Raw genomic sequence first — 19,877 nt, 5'->3', positions numbered from 1 at the left:
GAGCCCTGCTCGCCTCTCTACAATTTTGATGACTATAGTCAACTCCAGAGTCACGCGATGCATGCCATTTATGACTCTGTGACTTGCTATTTCCAAGGCCGAAACGTTGAAACACCAACGTGTTCGTGCAAAGCCTGTTACTATCGTTGTTGGTGATCATGTTTGTAAGAGCATGCCTGACCGCCAATCCAAATTAATTGTAAATTTACAGGCCCCTTTTTGGTAACTGAACAGTTACATCCCAATAAGTTCATGGTTTTTGACCCATTTCAGGGACTTTGAGAGGTTTTGCATTCTGAAAGCTTAAGAAGACTTAGGTGCCCATACCTGCATTTACCCAGCCTCTCCCAAAGCTCAATGTTCCCAATGTGTTACCCCCTGTTCACCACTCGTATCATTTATGTTCAAAAGGTACAATGCCTTGATGGTCGTGTGCGCCTTTTTTATACATTTGTGTTGTGCTTTTTTTTTTTTTTTTTTTTTTTTTTTTGCTCGGTGGGGTCATCGAGTGGTGGTGGCCGAGCTATGGAATAGTGACATTTCTTGTGTTTTATGTAAATATTTCCAGTTTTGATTTATTATAAATATTATTGTATATTTTTGTGAGCATTTTTGTAATCGCAAAGCGATTCTTGCGTGTCTTTCCCGCCAAATGCAAGATTGGTGTGGGTTTAGCCTCGTTCTCGTCTTCGATGTGTACGCACGTCTGTTAGTGCTTTCATAAACTTACTTAAAACTTTTATTCTGAGTGTCATTCCAGCCGCCCTGCACATCCCTCCTCTTGAATCTTTTTCAAGATTACTTTAGCGAACTCTTTCTCCTTTTTTTCTCTCTGATATCTAGGAACATCATGTTTCTCTTTAATACCATAGATTACAATGCATCTTTTTTTATCCACCGTGTCCCTGACCAAATTTCCTTTCTCCTTAATTACTTTAATTACCGTTTCCTTAGCATTTTCCTTGACTTGTTGCTCTATTTAAGGGGACCCCCCGCCCCCAGATTTAAGAAAAATTTGAAAAAAAAAAAAAAAAAAAAATTGTTTTATTGCATAAATACATAGTAGGGATCTTGCTCTAGATTCTGGTAAAGTGTTTTTATTGTACCGCCATTTTTAAAGGGTTTAAAGGGTCTACCCTCCCTCCCCCCGGCAGCCACATGCTGCGCACGACCATTTTTTACATACGTTTTGACCATATTTTACTTTTTTTTTTTTTTTTTGCGTTTGATGCACTTATAAAGTTTTCTCTTACGTCCTGCATGCACGTGAGTATGTGGTGTGAGGAAGTTCAGCCTGCACGACTGGCAGTGGCCTGATAGCCTTACAAAGTAAAGGACATGTACACGCTTGTTTGCCGCGTTCACTAATTTGCCGTGTGAAATTCGCATATATTTTTCAGTGAAGAGAAATTTGAAGATAGCCATGCCTAAGCTATCCAAACAAAAGGCACACATGAAGAAGATAAGAACGTCTACATTAGCAACTCAAAGGGAGAAAGAACCCCAGCATCAACTTTGTTATCACCACCTTCGCCACCACCACTAGTACTCCCTCCAGCAGCTCTCTCCCAGCCATCTACATCCACATCCTCAGCACCTGATCCTCTGTCCTCTACACCTATATCAGACACGTTGTCTCTACGCAAACATCTGTTTGCTAACAAGTGGCTACAAGGATGCCTCCTTGTTGCAACACCTTGGGTTTAGAGTCTCTAACCTCACAGTGATGTCCCTGATGCAGCAAGAGCCTGTTCCAACACCAGAAAGGAAACCCAAGAAAAGAAAGAGAGCTGAATCCCAGCAATCAGACTACCTTGCTGGGTCATTCTAGACCAAGAACTTAAACTTTGCGACAAAGACTAAGGTGGCGCCTTATGAGACCCTCACTTGGAGTGAATAATATCCAACACTGTAGGAGGGTACAAAGTGCCTGAATTACTTGAAAGATGCAAAATCATCATGAAAATACAATGGAACCTGTTTTCAATGGGTCTTAGGAGGTCCAATGTAAAATTTAGTCAAAATAAGGGAAAAAAAATTCACTCGTTTCTGAAAAATGTAAGTTTTTGATACACAAAGTCTATCTCCTCCCTCAATTTTCAACCGATTTTTGCATATGAGGTCCCAATCAATAGCTAGATAAATGACAAAAAATGAAAGAGTTTTTTTCCATGTGTTAAATAGAAATTTTTTAATAACGTGTCAAAATTTTGCGTTTTTTCGATAATTTTTTTTTATGTTTTTTTTCCTCGGCGTTAAACAAAGATATTAAAAAAACTTTCTATTTTTTTTTTTTTTTATGTAGAAGATTCTTTTGCTGTAAAATGGAAGACATCGAATAAAAATTGTGAGAGAAGATAGGATTTGAAAGCCCAAAAATATGGTATTTTTTACATTTTTTTTTATTAGAAAATAAAAACTACTGGTCAGATCTGAATAAAACTCAAGCTGTGAAGGTTTCCTCAGACCTAAATATCACACAGAAAAAAATCAGCAAGATCCTTTAGAAAAAAAATGTTGGGTGGGGGGTCCCCTTTGTGTATGTGTATGTATGTATGTATGTATATATATATATAGTATATATATATATATATAGTATATATATATATATATATATATGTATATATATATTTTCCCTGTTCTAATTTCCAAGGTTTCTTTAATTTTTTTTCACCTTCTCTTCCATTTTCTCGGTCACTGCCTGTATTTGCTCCTTCGTTTCTTTTCTTTTTCTTTAATGCCTCACTTTTATTTAGATCTTCATTTTTCAATCTTTCATTTTCTCCCTTTTTCAAATCATCTAGCTCCCTGTTGGTTTCTTCATTTGCCTTTCATAGCAGGGCTATCTCTTTATACATCGCCCTATGCTCACTTCTGAGTTCAATTATTTCATCCAATAAATCGTTTATCTCTCCATTTCTCACCATATTCTTATACCTGGGCTCTCTATTTCTATCCATCCATTCATAATTCCGCCCTCTCAGTCAAAAATGGAAAATATATATTTTTATCATACCTGTACTTCTTCGGGGTTTTATTCAGGCATATCCTTTTTGGGATCACCCCCAGTGGCGATTCCACTCTTACTTCCAGGCATCTCTTCGTTGGTATTTTATTACTTAAATCGCCGTTATTTTCTCCCATTTTTTTTAAATAAATTATAACAAGAAAAAAAAAAAGACTATTGCATTTTGGTCACTCGTAGTACAATTCTCCCTTCCCACTTAAGTAAACACAACTAGCGCCGGTTTTAAATTCGTCTGTCAATGAAGCCAGGGCTGCAGTTTCGTAGAATTTTGTACCAAAACGTAGAGAAAGGGCGGCATGTGGCAACTGCGCGAGGGATTTTTTTCTGCATATCAGCTGGCTGTTCAAACCATTTAAAAAATGAAATTGTTGTTTAAAAATTATATAACTATCAAATAATAATTGGAATATAAAAATATATTATTTTTATTGATAATCATGTTCCTTATAAAATATTGTACACCAGAAGATACGTTTTACTGTGTAGAAAAAAATTCTACACTAAAGTTTTAGCTTTCTTTTTGTGATAATAAAAAAAATATATATTTTACTGAATATTTTAGGGCATGAGGGCATTATACATATTCAAGAATATATTATAAAAAAGAACCAACATTTTGTCAAATTTGACAAGTACCTGTCTTGCTATGAAACACCATCATAACACTATTGAAAACAAAAAGCATCAAAAGCTGATTTAGGTAAAACGGATGAGGAGAGTAAAAATGTGTCATATCATGAGAAAAATAGATTAACCTACACATGCTGACCAGGTCCAATCACCAGACAAACAATGGCCAGAACACTTATGTAAAAAAAAACCACCCCATCATGTTATTCAGTCTACCATAACCAACATATTTTATCCTATAACTAACCTAAGGCAGCCAAAGATGGAGGATATGCCTCCTTAAGAAATAAAAAGGGGGGGGGGCAGTCATGAGCACTCAAAAACCATGCCTCATTAAAAAAACAGAGAGAAAACCACATTCATAAAAAGAGGCAAAACACCAAAGGAAAATCACAAAAATTTTAGACCTATTTCAAGACTTCATATATATATATATATATATATATATATATATATAGATATATATATATATATGTATATGTGTGTGTGTGTGTGTGTGTGCGCGTCCTTTTTATACAAAAATGAAATACGTGGTACACTTGGCAAGGTCACCTCACAGGCTGCTTTTCTTTTGTCCTGGCGTGGGTGTGGATGAAAAGTCCCCCTCCCGTCCGTTCCTGGTCATAACCTTTCCTGGGTTCTCGCCTGCTGTCGGGTGTCTGTCCTGGTCATCCTTTCCCTTGCCCCTCTGAAAATAGGGTTAAATGTGGTGGATCCGTTTATGTTTTTGTCACTAGCCCACACATGCAAAAACAGCCTGCTACCTTGTTGCTTTTGTACAAAACCTCTGCACCCTCCCAATCAAAGTCATGTTTGAATATCGCCGAACTGTGTTCCCTCCTGTTCACTGCTCTGCAGTGTTCTTGCAGTCTCATGGCCAGCTTTTCCCCTGTCTCTCCAATGTAGTGCGTGTTGCAGTCCATACATTTCACCGCATAGACTACCCCTGCTTGGCCCTCCTTGCACTCTCCATCTTTGACCTTCATGAGAGCAATGTGCAAGGTGTTGCTTGGTTTATGTGCCACATTGACCCCACATCTCCAAAGCAGTTTTGCCATAATCTCAGAAACTCCCTTCACATAAGGGATCATCACCCTTGTTGTCTGTGTTATCACACTTCAGTCATTTTCCCTTTGTGGTGCCATCCACCTCTTCACCAGTTGAATTGGGTACCCATTGGCCTGGAATACCTTTCTCAGCCTGTTCTCTTCTTTTAGTGAGCCAATCAACACACTCTCTCTGCCCTGCTCCACAACATCTTCACCACATTCCTTTTGTGACATGCTGGGTGGTTGTTCTCATAACCCAACAATTGGTCGGTGTGCATTGACTTCCTGTAAACACTAGTGGATGAGTTTCTTTTATGTATAACCAGTACAACCAGGAACAGCAATTTCCCTTCCACCTCCTCCTCCATCCCAAATTGGATAGTCTCGTTCTTAGAACGGAGATGCAAGAGCAAACTGTCAACATCTCCTTCCTTCAGGACTGCAAATACGTTGTCTACATATCGTGCCCAGAGCTTCAGGGATGTTGGCACTGCTACTAAGACCTCCTCCTCGAAGCACTGCATGGTGATTTCAGCAAGTATTACTGATACAGATCAAATCATGGGAGTCCCAACTCTCTGATCGTAAACAGTCTCTGAACCTGGAGAAGGTAGAATCCAGGCACCAACTTACCAACCCCATCAGTTCCTCTGGTGATAGTTTCTCATTTTCCAGGAAGCCCCACATCCTCTTCAGTACAGGCATGATGGATCACTACACCAGGTTTTGTGGTAACAACATAAACACATATTTTACATCATATGAAACCATCACTTCATCCTCCTTCACACTGATGCCTTGAATTTCCTCCAGGAACTCACTGGAGTTCTTCAACATCTGCAACAAGTTCACCACTGGCTTGACTTATTTGGTCATCATCAATGCTAAGTTGTATGGGGAGGGGGACCCACTGAAGGCAATGATGGGTTTCAAAGGTACTCTGTCGTTGTGCACCTTAGGTAACCCATAAAACTAGGGAATGATGGAATCCCCTGTCCTCGTCTTGTTCCACCCCTTTTCCATAATTGATTTACTTTTAGTTTTTTCAATTCCCCTTCAACTTTTTTCTACAGCTTCAGTGACAGATCTAAAGAAAAAAATCTCACAGGTATTTCTGTCCTGGAGCAGAGTGGACTTTGTCTCGTAGTCTTCTTTGTCCATGATAACATTGGACCGCCAAGTGTACCATATGCATTGCTTTTTTGTATATACAGGAGAATCAACTGCCTCTCCATTGTAACCCCTGAGGATAATCCCCAGAGGGGGTTTGAAATGTCAGGATTAAATTACCTGTTTCTGAATCCAGTGCTTTTTACTTTTTTCATCATGGTTCCTAAGTCCAGCTTTTTCCATACATTACATGAATAAAATAGTACATAAATAATAATAATTATGATAATAACAAATATAAATAAAAATAATAACAATAATACATAACAATAAGTATGGTAAAGTCTTTCCCAAAAAAGCTCACCATTGAGGAACCTTCAATGCACGTTGCCCAAAGACTCAAAGAAGGATGTATTACATGCTGAAAAATCAATTGACAACTACATTTCATACATCGTGGACAAATGCACTAGAAATTGAGTTGTAATATATTTCAGAAATTATTTGACCAGAAAATTCTCTCTCAGGAGGCACTTAAGATGAACAAATGCAATCAAAACTACTACTAGAAAGTACAATTTTTTCTTGGCTCAGATAATAAAAACATACCACTCATCTAACATCATGGATTTATTCTTCAACAACAATGAGCAACACCTTATATCACAATTAGAAAGACTCCATTAAACTGTGGGTGTTGTATTTCCAGTGATTCAATAAACACTGTTGAATATATTCACATAGTTATATTTACAGTAACAAATTACAAGTAACAATGCTGTATACTCCAGACAACCTTCCACAATGCTAAAGTAAACAGAACTGTATCCATCATGATATGCAGGTATCTATAGCCACCATTCATGTCACTCTCTAACATTCTCGATGGCTTTCCATAATTACATAAACATTCGTGCACTTAATGGAACACTCAAGATTTTAATTACAAACAAGCAAAAATGCAATTACGCAATAGGCCAATCAAAGGTCACTCAACTGCACAACCAAGAGTCAACCAAAATTTACAACTGACAGTATTTGTGTGTGATGAATCAGTCAAACAGGTCTATAACAGTGGGTCAATACTTAATAGCTGAACATACAATCACATGGAAAAGTTAAATCACTCAATTCACACTGGAGGGGCCTCTCACCAGCATAGGTCATAATGCAATACTTGAGATCAACCTTTCGTGAGGAAGTGTGAATGACTATGTGACATTTGAAACAAGTCCTTCATGAAAAGGCTGAAAAGGCTTCTTTCCCCTATGGCTCACCACATGACATCTTAGATTACTTTTTCTCATGAAAAAGGTGTATCACACAGGTCACACTTGAATTGCCTCTCCATTGTGGGTCGCCATGTGTCGATTAAGACGATTCTTTCTTGAGAAAGCTGCATCGCAAAGGTCACACTTGAAAGGCTTCTCTCCAGTGTGAGTCAACACATGCTGTTTGAGAGATTGCTTCTGTGAGAAAGCTGCATCACACAGGTCACACTCAAATGGCTTCTCTCCTGTGTGGGTCATCATGTGTTGTTTGAAACCAGTCATTCCTGAGAAAGCTGCATCGCACAGGCCACACTTGAAAGGCTTCTCTCCAGTGTGGGTCATTACATGATATTTGAGAGCACTCTTTTCTGAGTAAGATGCATGGCACAGGTCACACTTGAAAGGCTTCTCTCCAGTGTGGGTCATCTCGTGATATTTGAGATCACACTTTCTTGAGAAAGCTGCATCACATAGGTCACACTTGAAGGGTTTCTCTCCAGTGTGGCTCATCATGTGTCGTTTGAGAGAAGTCTTACGTGAGAAATATGAATCACACAAGTCACATTGGAAAGGCTTCTCTCCAGTGTGGGTCACCACATGTTGGTTGAGATTATTCTTGTGTAAGAATGATTTATCACACATTTCACAATGAAAAGGCTTCTCTCCAGTGTGCATCATCATGTGATATTTGTGAGCAGTCTTTCCTGCAAAAGCTGCATTGCACAGGTCACACTTGAAAGGCTTCTCTCCAGTGTGAGTCCTCATGTGATATTTGAGAGCATCCATTCTTGAGAAAGCTGCAATGCACAGGTCACACTTGAAAGGCTTCTCTCCAGTGTGGGTCATCACGTGATATTTCAGAGTATTCTTTCCTGAAAAACCTGCATTGCACAGGTCACACTTGAACAGCTTCTCTCCAGAGTGGGTCATCTTGTGATATTTGAGAGCACACTTTTCTGAGAAAGCTGCAGCACACAGGACACACTTGAAAGGCTTCTCTCCAGTGTGGGTCATCATGTGTGTTTGAGAGAATTCTAACTTTACAGCCTTCTCTCCAGTGTGAGTCCTCACCTGTCATTCCAGAGCACTCTTTCATGAGAAAGCTGCATCACACAGGTCACTTTTGAAAGGCATCTCTCAAGTACGGGTCATCACATGATACTTAGGATGACTTGCAAGATTTGAGCACTGCAGATGCCACACAGGATTCTCTTTATTATGTGAGGAATATACAGAATCTTCTGATACCTCTTCCAAGGAAATATTTATATTTACCCTTCAACCTGAAAGAAAATATACAATAAGTTTGACATCTAACTTTTTGAGAGTAACACAAGCGTATACAATGGGGCATTAACCGAAATACTGTAGAGGAAGAGAAGAAACAACTCATATTAAAGAAGCAGCTTAATGAAAGATAAAAGAAACGGAATGTTCAACAAATACTAAAAACTATGAGGTTGTGCAGAAAATGAGAAAAAATAAATAAAAGAGACTGTGACAGTAAAACTGATCAGGAAATAAAAAGGATAATGAGTGGCTGAATAAATAATACAAAACATATTGAGGACACAAGAAAAAGAGATCAGTGTATAGTGCAGGACACAATAGCATAGTCGGTAATAAGAAATTTTTCAAATTTTCATGGAGGACGACACATTCACACCAATCAAGGATGCTGTAAATCCCTGTTTGATAGACTCATGGGAATCTGATATTTATTTCTACAGCCGATGACTTGTTTTCATTTTTTTGGAGATTCCTTACCTAACCTAACCTAACCTCAAGGTTGGCAGGAATACATTTCACAGAAATACCACTAGAAGCCTACAAATAAATAAAATGTAGATTTTTGACATCCTTGTGGGAGAAGTAAATTACTTCTAGTAAGTGTACCCTAACATGTCACTACTTACACTTAGGATAGGTTAGATTCACCCCCCCCCCACTTTCCACGGTCTCACGAATCGCCGACCAAACCGAAACAATGAGTTTTTGCTCAAATGCACAATCTTATATAAAAATTAGCATATGGTTGTATTATTTGCCTATTTTCTTTAGAAAGTGCAATTTCCATCTAATTTGATTAAAGAGAAGTTACGTTTTTGTCTTCTGCAAAATTACCGGCCATAGCTACGATTACCGTCCGACTCACTAATAACCGACCACACCTGAACAATGACGATTTTTGCTGAGAGCATGATTTAGATAAAAGATTAGCATATGGTTGCATTATTTGACCTATTTTCTTTAAAATGTGTGATTTCCATGTAATATGATCAAAGAGAAGTTATGTTTTTATCCTCTGCAAAATTACCGTAACTTCTCTTTGATCAAATTACATGAAAATCACACATTCTAATAATTCAACTATATACAGTCTATTACACTAATAACACAATAGTAGGAAACTTAATAGAGTGAAGTTTGATCCATACCACCAGTAATCATAGATGGCGGGCTGGACGGTATTCGTAGATTTGGTTGGTAATTTTGCAGTGGATAAAAGCGTAGCTTTTCTTTGGTCAAATTACATGAAAATCACACATTTTAAAGAAAATAGTTCAAATAATGCAACCATATGCTAATTTGTTACAGTATTCGTAGCTGTGGTTGGTCATTTTGCAGAGGCTAAAACAAATTCTCTTTGATCAAATTACATGAAAATCATACATTCTAAAGAAAATAGGTCAAATAATGCGACTATATGCTAATTTCTTGTAGAAGATTGTGCATTTGAGGAAAAAAAATTGGGTTTGGTCGGCTTATGGTCGATTTGGTCGGCAATTAGTGAGACCCCACTTCCATCAAATACTAAAACAAGACACTGTCAGGGTAGCTTGTTGAGTTACAGTTATTCAGAGTAAACAGCCACTTCAAATGAGTTATAAATATTTTGCTTAAATATTTTTGCCCCATAAGTCAACATATAATTTAATTCTTCAGGTGACTGGTAAAGTGAAAATTAACATGAAAATAATAAGGCACAGGAGTGGATCAATAAGCATTACAAAGGAAACGAAGCCACATGGAAAAAAATCAGAGCATCACAGATAACAGATAACTGGAAATACAGAATATTAGTATTTTCTTGCAGAGGCCTACACCCATCCAATTATCAAGGATGTCAAAAATCAATGTATGATTCCTTTATTGGCTTCCCTTTGACAGGAAGCTCTTCCAACCCCCGCTACACACAATGGATTGAGGAGTGAACAAGGCAATGTTGGCAGAAACAGCACCAGAAATATAATCAAATTCATAAGAGGTTTATCTATCAGAATGTAATCTAGTCAGTCAAACCATGCCTATCCTTACCTACAGCTAGGTTAGATTACACTCACCCATCCCTTCAATTCCATCAACTAAAACAAGGAGCATGGTGAGAGTAGCTAGGTGAGTTTTGGTTAATCAGTCAAATAAAATTAATTGTAATTAATTTTTTGTGAAAACTTATTTGTGCCCATGGTAATCTTACTCATAAATCACAAGGACAACATAGGCCTACTTTTTGGTTATTTTATGAAGAATGATGCTATTTCTGGAACCTTCTGATATAAAGTAAATTGATTATTTATATTTTTTGAGGCAACAGTTCCTTTTCCAGGATATTTTACTGTATGTATTTGATGTATTCCAGTCCCAAATAATTGATAATACTCCTGTAACCCGTAAACTTTGCATTAAAAAGAATTTGCCGAGAATATAGTTACCTAAGGAATGTGTCACCTAATTTGTGGCTTTGAATATATGGTCATTGCATACCTATTATGCATGAATGCAAACAATAAATAAGCGCTTTGACATGACTACACTCTGCCTACCAATTACTAAATAAGCAGTGGTCATGTGGAACTCACATCAAGCCAGGCAACATCACGCAATGAACAGTTGATGAAATAGCCTCTACCACAGAATAAATACATGTACAGGATTGACGAGTGTCCATAATCAGTGCACAGTGAACTGAGAGATTTGGAAGTTGATTTCTTAAATTGGATTTTCGTATCGAGGAAGACGATGTGACGGTCCACCAAGAAGAATGTAAACACAGATTTATCATATTGCCGACATCTACTTTTAAATCAATTTGAATGTTTATTGAGGAGTCTGAATATTATGGAAATTGAGATTTAATAATTTAATGGATAGTTTGAGAACTTACCGGTCACAATTTTCTGCCGGATTGGGATTTCAAACATTGGTAAGTTTGAATTCAGTAGAACTTGAAGGCCTTCTGAACCGAAGCCGTGATCCCTTGGTTTGAGGTTTCCAAAAAAGTAGGTCCTTTTGCGTCCTGAGCTCAGGGGTAATCTGACTGTTCCGAGTCGCAGACTCGCAGTGTTGCTGTTTGTCCGTAGCTCCATTTCCCGTCTTTTCTCATCATTTACACTGAAAGAAAACGTACTAGAGTCAAATCACAGGGGTGACTGCTGTATCTGAGAAAGCTGTCGATTTGCCCGGTGATATAATTGCAATATAATGATGCGCCATATGGACTTGTATCTGGCCAACCTAGGTTATATTGCACTCTGGATAAGTGTAGGTGAGGGAGGATGGTAGTTTTGTGATATGTCACGGAGGTAAATGCAACGAGGAAGTCTAGCAATAAATACTAAGCTGGCCAATTCCGTAGTCCAGTGCAGGTATTCACCTCGTACCACCATTCATAGTGATATTCGTACGTAATTGAACCGATTTTAATTTAGGGAATACAATAATAAGACATATCGATTTGTAATTTTATTTCTTCTACCATACACTTCTGAATTTAAGAAAAAAAGAGACATTACGGTCATAATTCCGCTGATGACGCCATGTCCGCTGGATGACGTATCTATCCGTTTCGATGACGAGTTTCCGCAGGACGGCAATACTGGAACTTCCGACCTTAGTATGCGCCGTGTTCCAAGGGACTCGAACGAGTTCGAAAAGAGCTCAGAAGGCCACGAGTTAATTTTTACCTAAAGTAATTCCCGATTTATTAAACAAAAATTGTTACACAGATTTAATAAACAAAATAAAGAAGAGGGGAGTTTAAGCATCTTATCTAAAGTTACGATAGGCGTGGTTCGAAGCTTCAGGAAAGGCTCCTGAATCGAAGAAAATAACAAACTAAGGTAAACACTGCGATTCCCAATAACAATTACCACAACCTTCCCGACAACAAAAAGAAAGTGTTTAATGAATACAACACTTTCGAGGAAATTTTACAATAACTTTTCAAGTGATAGAGACCTTACTTGGTCTCTAGAGGCTAGCGCAGTCTTACGAGAAGGTCTCAAAGAGGTAGGTTCTGGAGCGACACAGTCGTTTTCCAAAGAAATAACCTCCTCCAAGTTTGAGGCCTCTTCGAAGGGCTCCAACTCGCTAGCCTGCAAAATAGGATCCCCAGGGGGATTCATCCTCATGCAAGGAATGTAACTCAGCATGGAGCTCTAGAGCAGGGCTTCTCAACCTTTTTAATCATATGTGCCTCTTGAAGTCTTTCAGTATCAGTCACGTACCCCTTACCCACAATGCAGCATCAGTAAGGATGAAAAATGCATGGTTAATTGGCTTAGTTTATTAAGCTTAAATTGTAGCACAGACACATGTTACTACATTAAAATGCAAGTATAGACAATTCAGTGAGATGGTTGGGCCTGTTTATTTGCCACCAACAAATCAATCCTTGGCACAGTCTTTGAAAGAGCCACTCTTATGTCGTCTTTGACTGCAAGACGTGAACGTAACTTGTTTTTAATCAAGCACAATGGTGAGAATCCCTACTCACAGCGGTATGTGGATGGAAACATCAGGAGGTTCCGTACACAATTCTTTGCTAAAGTAGGATACGAACATGCCATTGTTGACCAGAATCTGGTCAATGACAAACTATCGAAAGAATCTTTTGCAGTTGAGTCATTGACAAACTCGATGAACTCTTGTTGCAATTCATCTGGAAGGGATGTAGGGTCCACCTCTAATGGATTTCGAATGAGCTGGCAATCTAAGTCTGTGATATCAGGAAAATCATTTTCTAACTCTTGACTGAGAGAAACCAAGTGCTTATGGATGAGACCACTGAACTCATTCACATCATCTTTACACAGAACTGACTAGCTATCGCTCATATTGTCAAAAGCATCATACCGACCCGCTGTGACTTTTTCTTGCCAAAGTTTGAGTTTCATTTGAAAAGCTCGCAGTTTGTCCACAAAATCAATCACAGTTGCCGAGTAACCTTGAAGTGATCTGTTGACTGCATTGATGCTAGAAAATATATCATTGAGATAAGCCAGTTTCATGATCCACTTGTCTGAAAGCTTGTTCACAAATTTCCTTGCTTTTTTCCTTCTGATTTCTCTCGAAGAACTCTTTCAGTTCCCCCTTTAATGTCACAACTCGAGCCACTACGTTACCCCTCGATAGCCATCTTCTGTATGAAAAAGGAGTGACTCTTCCTCAGCATTAAGTTCTTGACACAAACGACGCAGCATCCTTGTGTTCAGCAGACTGTTTTTGATCAAGTTTACCATGGCTACAACATCGACAAGTACGGTTTTGAGGTCTGGAGGTATGGTCTTCACAGCTAATGCATAGCGGTGAATCATGCAGTGCATCTTGCTTGCCCTGGGGTTGGCTTCTTTCACCCTTGCTTGGAAGCCAGGCCGACAACCTAGCATTGCAGGGGAACCATCTGTTGTACATCACATCATGTTTGCCCAAGAAAGCCCTCCTTTTTCAAAAAAGCTGGACACAGCTTCAAAGATGTCATTTCCCGTTGTTGTAGATTCCAAAGGGTGACAGAAGAAACACTTCTTTAAAGTCTGAGTCTTTTATATACCTCGTGTAGGCAAGAAGCTAGGCACAAGATGATATATCAGTTGATTCATCAAGTTGAATTACAAACATGCCTAGAGGAGCTTCCTTGATTTCCGCAGTAACTTGTTGCAAATGTCCTCTGATAAGTCACATATTCTTCGGTGCACAGTATCATTTAACGATGGCAAGGTATTTAGCTTCTGTGCTGCATTCTCCCCGAAGAAGCAGCTAATAATATATTTGCAGCATGGTGAGACAAAAGTTTCAACTATTGTATGGGGATCTTTATTTTGTGCAACTCTCAAGGTAACCATATATGAAGCACGGAGGCTAGCTCCATTTTGATCATGTACCTGACCGGTATGATCAAATCTGATACGCTTGAGAACAAGTGCCTTTCTCTCAAAATAGGACTGGTCTTTATCAGAAAGTTCAGGATGACAGCTGGATAGGTGTCGCTTGAGAAGACTAGGTTTCATGGATCCTTCTGAAAGAACTTTTTGGCCGATCACACACTGCGGCAAATCCTTGCCTTGCTTGTTAATAGATGTGAGGCCAAATTTGATGTAAGACTCGCTGTGCATTTTCTTGCCCGAGGAAGCCATCGTTATCCGGAATTTGGAAGAAAAAAAAGCAGTTTACACAATCATACTACACACCACACCGTAGTAATGCAACCACACAGCCATTCACCACACTATGCACTCATACTGCATACAAAACATTCGTACTGTACACCACAGTAACAGTGGATACCACACAGACAAGCCACCAGACCACACTATGATACTGCACACCGTGAGCGCCAGCAGAAAATTTTCCAGGGGGAGGGGGAGAGGGGACAGACAGAAGAGTCAGGACATGGAGGAGAGGCACGAGAGGGGGGAGAGGCACGAGAGGGGGGGGAGGGACGAGAGGGAGGAGAGGTACGGCAGGGGGGAGAGGCACGACAGGGAGGAGAGCCACGACAAGAAGGAAACAGCAGAGGGAGGAGAGACAGTAGAAGTAGGAGAAACAGCAGTACAGAGAAGAAAGTTTAAATCACACTATAAAATCAGATTACAAATACACTGGAACAATGAGGCAGATCTCAACGTACATACCTGAGGGTGAAAGTAGTGGGGAAAGAGTGGTAAGTTTGTGAAGTGGGAAGCGAAAACGTCTCACTATGGTACCTGTTCGGTACGCGTGCTGAGAGATGTGATCAATAGAAAACGAGCAAGGGATGACTACTGTATTATGGGTTTGCAAGATTATGTGATAACTGTAGTCCAAGACAGCTTTCTCTCAAGTGACATAACTCCAAGATTTTCCTTGCTGACATTGTAACTTAACGTCTGCTTCTAGAGGAGGTCACATCTAGCCTAGCACATATAGTCCATTTCTAAAAACAGGTTTGCAATTACAGCCTGGTTATTTTCAGAAACCTGTCACGTACCCCCGAATTTCCTCTAATGTACCCCTGGGGGTACGCGTACCCCAGGTTGAGAACCATTGTAGTAGATAGAACTTCCTCTCCTATCATTTGAGACCTAAGCTTTATTTTTATTGGACTATACTGCTTTTCTTTTGAGTATTTTCCTATTCTATATGTTTCCTCAATTTCTTTATCTATAATCTCTCCCTGTAATGGTGACATTTCTTGTGTTTTTATGTACATATTTCCAGTTTTGTTGATTTATTAATATATATCTTTATTATTGTATATTTTGTGAGCATTTTTGTCATCGCAATGCGATTCGTGCCTGTCTTTCCCGCCAAATGCAAGATTGGCGTGGGTTTAGTCTCGTTCTCGTCTTCGAAGTGTACGCACGTCTGTTAGCGCTTTCATAAACTTACTTAAAAAAATTATTCTGAGTGGTATTCCAGCCGCTCTGCACATTTTTTATGGCAGCGGAAAAACAATTATTGTGTGAACTTTCTGTAAAAGTGATATGTACTTTATATTTCAATAGTTTACCAAACTCAAATTGAGTTTTGCATTGTTGTGAACTTTGAGAGCCGGCCGGCATTTTGCGTGTCTTGTGTTTTCTTTCTCTTCCTTTCTCGTTTTCTAGGATTACAGGTTTAATAACTTTTAGGAAGTAATGGTACTAACGACCAGTATTGATAAGGAATAGTGTATTGGCGACGTTGGCCACGTGATTTTATTGAGGAACGCATGCTTCGTGGTTCTTCGTGTTCTGGCTTCGTTTGAACTTTTTGTTATCGTCATCGTCTTCAGCATTGGTGGAACACTTGCCTATTGTTACCGTGTTTCTGTGGATTAACGTGGAGACTGGATGAGGACGGATTACTGTGCAGGCCAGCCTGCATGAAGAATTGGCCTGCGGGACAGACGATTTCACTTCGCCTCCGACTGGGTATTTTGAATTGTTTCCCATTTTTTGTGTGTGTGTGCATATATATATATATATATATATATATATATATATATATATATATATATATATATATATATATATATATATATATATATATATATATATATTCTTGTTGTAAGCATATCAGTAATCTCCTTTTGAGATTTTGTAATAAATTCTTGTATAAATTTCATATGTTTATAGCCGGGCATGTTGTCTTGGCTGCCATGTTTGTTTCCTCCGTGACGTCATTTCATTGACGGTCACGTTTTCTTTGATTGAAAGAAAACTGGTGTTATTGTTTATTTCTATTATTATTTGTATTTTTTTTTTTTTTTTTTTTTTTTTTTTTTTTTTTTTTTTTTTGCCCCTGTGTGTTGGACATTGTTTTACGACCGTCAGCCTAGGTGGATTCATTTTTCCTGTAAAGAGGCTTGTGTTTTTGTAAATCGGTCGCAATAATTAATGTATAATTTTTGTTTTTCTCATAAATGTTATTATGTAGTGGAGTGCAGTTACCTTGCCCCCCTTCTATTATGTCTAAACCAAAAGTACCATCTTTTATTAGTCCCCAAATACCATCTGAAACAATGGCGCACCATTTGACCTTGTTGCACCAGGAACCCTCTTGTTATTAAATTTTCAGGCCAAGATCCCCATTATAAGGCTATAGATTTTATTCGCCAATGCAAGGATGCCATAGTGAACTCCAGTGTTTCGACTAGGCCTGAAAAGATTTCCTTTGTGAGGTCCCAGCTTGTGCCACATTCTCCATCATCTGAGTTGCTGTCAGCGTCGTGTTTAGATCCCAAGTCTTTGGATTATAATCATGACATCTTTAAGTCTAGTTTTATTAAACTTTTTTTCAGATACCCCTAGTGGCAATTCTCTTCAATGGTGTTTCAAACTGGCTGATACCCTTGTATCCCGACTGGGTACTCTTGACTATAGGCGTGCACAAGCTCAGGCAAGTATAATTGTCGTTGATGCATTAGATTCACTCTCACATTCAGACTGGGTAGATAATGGCACTATCAATCTAGATAGGTTTCGCCTTATTTTGGAATTTTTTATGTATATCCTTTTTTTGTGTGCCTTTTGAGAAGCTCTATTGTCTTTTGTAACAAGGCTTTCCTGTAAACTAGGGGAAGTGCCTCCTAGTTCTTTGTTTATTAGCAATGCTCTTCAACATACCAATATCCCTTGTTCTCCTCAGCCCTCTCAGTCTACAGTTCCTACTCATAGCTCCCCTCAATCTACAGTTACCCCCCCCCCCTCTCCTTACATGTACCTTTTATAACAAGTCTGGTCATTCAAGCGATTTTTGTTACCGCCGTAGGCGCCAGATACACAAGTCAAGACAGTCCCTTGTTCGCAGGAGTGTATCTAATGTTTCTTCTAATATGACGCATGACCTTTCTAGAGTAGAACCTCAGGGTAAACTCAGTTATTGCCATATCCATGGTCATTGTAAACACTCGACTGATCAATGTTTCAAGGTTTTGAAAATTAGGGATGAGACTTCTCACCAGCCTCGTCAATCCCATTTTCCCCAGCGCTTGTTTCACACCCCAAAGATTTGACCAGTAATGTTCGGTCTCAAATAATCCCCTTAGTGGCTGTTGAGTCTTCCCAATTACTTACCTTCCAATTTCTTACTAGGGATACGCCTATTTTCTGTCACTGTAGATACTGGTGCAGAATGTAGTCTCATAAGTAGAAAGGCTAATTATGCCCTCCGGGAATTGTAAAATTTCCCTTTATCTCCCTTTTGTAATAATTTACATTCTGTGCAAGGTTCTCCCTTGCTTGTTCTTGGATCTGTTTGTCTTCCCTTACAGTTTCCCTCGCATGCTACAGTCTTCCATGTCACTTTCGTTGTTGTTTCTGTTATTGCCCTTAAATTTGACTGTCTCTTGGGTATTGATACTCTTACAGCTCATGGCATAGATATTTCTCCTAGTCGCCGTGTAGTGACTTTCTGCAATGTTGATATCTCTACATCAGATAGGCCAGTTTCTGTTTATGATTCTACTGTGCTTAATCAGTCCTTATATTTGCCCTCACCACCTTCTAAGCGCTTTCACCCTGATTCTCATTGTGCTGCTGTTGTTATAGGGGAGCATCTTATTGGACCTTCAAGTTCTGTTCGAGTTCCGGTGCGCGTTTCAGGTGCCCCGATAGGGTCTGACGTTCTCTCTTTGCCTGACTCTGTTCGTATTCGTCGCCTTGCATTAGAAGGAACTCTCTCCACTGTTCGCGAGGATCATGTTACCACGGCGATGGTAACCAACGTCACGGGTGCTCCTATTCCTCTCTCTCCTGGCAGTCACTTAGGCTCCTTTGAGGTGGTACACATTGCTGCTTTCCAGGACTCGCCTATTATAGCAGCTTCTGTACTACAGTCTCCTCCAACACGTGACCCTGCTCACTTAGCTTCTGAGTTTACCACATTTGTAGGCGAGATTGATTTTCCTGAGGAGACGCCTCGTCTCCTTGAACTGTTAGTTACCCACCGTCAGGCTTTGGCTTTGCCCGGTGATCCATTAGGTGTTACGGACCGTGTGGTTCATAGAATTGATCTTCAGCCAGGTACTCGTCCTGTTTACGTCCCCTCTTACAGGCTACCTCACTCTCGTCGGCTTATAGCCCAGTCCTTGGTTGACGATTTATTGCGTGAAGGCGTTGTACAGGAGTCCCACTCAGAGTGGAACTCGCCTCTTCTCCTGGTGCCTAAGAAAGATGGATCTTTTCGTCCAGTTGTTGATTACAGGAGAGTTAACGAGGTCACTGTTCCAGACCATTACCCTTTGCCTGTCTTAAGCGACCTTCAGTCTATTGGCACTGGCAATACGGTGTTCACCACTTTAGATTTAAAAGCAGGTTTTTGGCAGATACCCCTGGAGGAGAAGTCTCGTAAAGTCACGGCCTTCTCGACTCCCAGTGGGCACTATGAATGGCTTCGTTGCCCCATGGGTTTGCGGAATGCTCCTTTGACTTGCCAACGCTTAGTTAACTCCATTTTTCCTGGCTTAGTTGGGAATGGACTTTTTGTGTACCTGGATGATTTGCTTTTAGTTTCCAAAGATGTGGATAGCCAGTTTACTAAGCTGTCCATGGTCTTGCAACGCTTTGCTGAAGCTGGGTTTAAACTCAACTTACCCAAGTGTTCCTTTTTCAAGTCTAGTATCCAATTCCTAGGTCATGTTGTAGACAAACATGGTATCCACACCACAGGTGATAAAATCAAGGCGGTGAGGGACTTCCCTATACCGAAGTCAGTTGAAAATGTACGTTCCTTCCTTGGACTTGCAGGATACTATCGTGCATTCATTAAAGACTTTGCTTTAATTGTTTCCCCTCTGACTCGCCTTCTCAAGAAGGACTCTTCCTTCCGGTGGCGTGATGTTCATCAGAATAGTTTTGATTCCTTGAAGCTTGTTCTTACTGTAGCGCCTGTGTTGGCCTTCCCAGATTAAAGTCTTCCCTCTACAATTTGTACAGATGCTTCTGGTACAGGCATTGGAGCTGTACCCATGCAACAAGTAGATGGGTGTAGACCACATGTTATTGCATATGCTAGTCGTATTCTTAATAAGCTTGAGTCCCCTTACTATAT

General features: G+C 39.5%; 3 protein-coding genes across 6 annotated transcripts in view; all 3 read right to left on the bottom strand.

Moving 5' to 3' along the window:
* Positions 1-4,170: 4,170 nt before the first annotated feature.
* Positions 4,171-19,877, bottom strand: part of LOC143023674 (uncharacterized) — a 28,367-nt gene continuing 12,660 nt past the window's right edge. The window contains exons 1-2 of one of the 4 annotated variants that reach the window (XM_076182282.1): positions 11,254-11,407; positions 4,171-8,371 (exon numbers count right to left, since the gene is read on the bottom strand). In XM_076182282.1, the coding sequence (XP_076038397.1) occupies positions 7,146-8,105 (960 nt within the window). In that variant the 5' untranslated portion in view covers positions 8,106-8,371; positions 11,254-11,407 and the 3' untranslated portion in view covers positions 4,171-7,145. Of the gene's footprint in view, positions 8,372-10,948; positions 11,125-11,253; positions 11,408-19,877 lie in introns of those variants that run through there. The other 3 variants (XM_076182278.1, XM_076182279.1, XM_076182281.1) reach the window with 3 other exon arrangements.
* Positions 12,857-13,378, bottom strand: LOC143023668 (zinc finger BED domain-containing protein 5-like). The gene is made up of 2 exons (XM_076182271.1): positions 13,224-13,378; positions 12,857-13,121 (listed from the first exon to the last, which is right to left on the bottom strand). The coding sequence occupies exons 1-2, from the start codon at positions 13,376-13,378 to the stop codon at positions 12,857-12,859; spliced, it is 420 nt and encodes a 139-aa protein (XP_076038386.1).
* On the bottom strand, positions 13,988-14,500 carry LOC143023667 (zinc finger BED domain-containing protein 5-like). The gene has a single exon (XM_076182270.1). The coding sequence runs from the start codon at positions 14,498-14,500 to the stop codon at positions 13,988-13,990; it is 513 nt and encodes a 170-aa protein (XP_076038385.1).

Source organism: Oratosquilla oratoria, unplaced genomic scaffold, assembly GCF_046742065.1.
Source record: "Oratosquilla oratoria isolate Oo_2021 unplaced genomic scaffold, ASM4674206v1 SCAFFOLD54, whole genome shotgun sequence".
Classification (NCBI taxonomy): domain Eukaryota; kingdom Metazoa; phylum Arthropoda; class Malacostraca; order Stomatopoda; family Squillidae; genus Oratosquilla; species Oratosquilla oratoria.
Note: the sequence above shows the minus strand (reverse complement) of the source record. Positions and strands in the feature narration are given on the sequence as shown.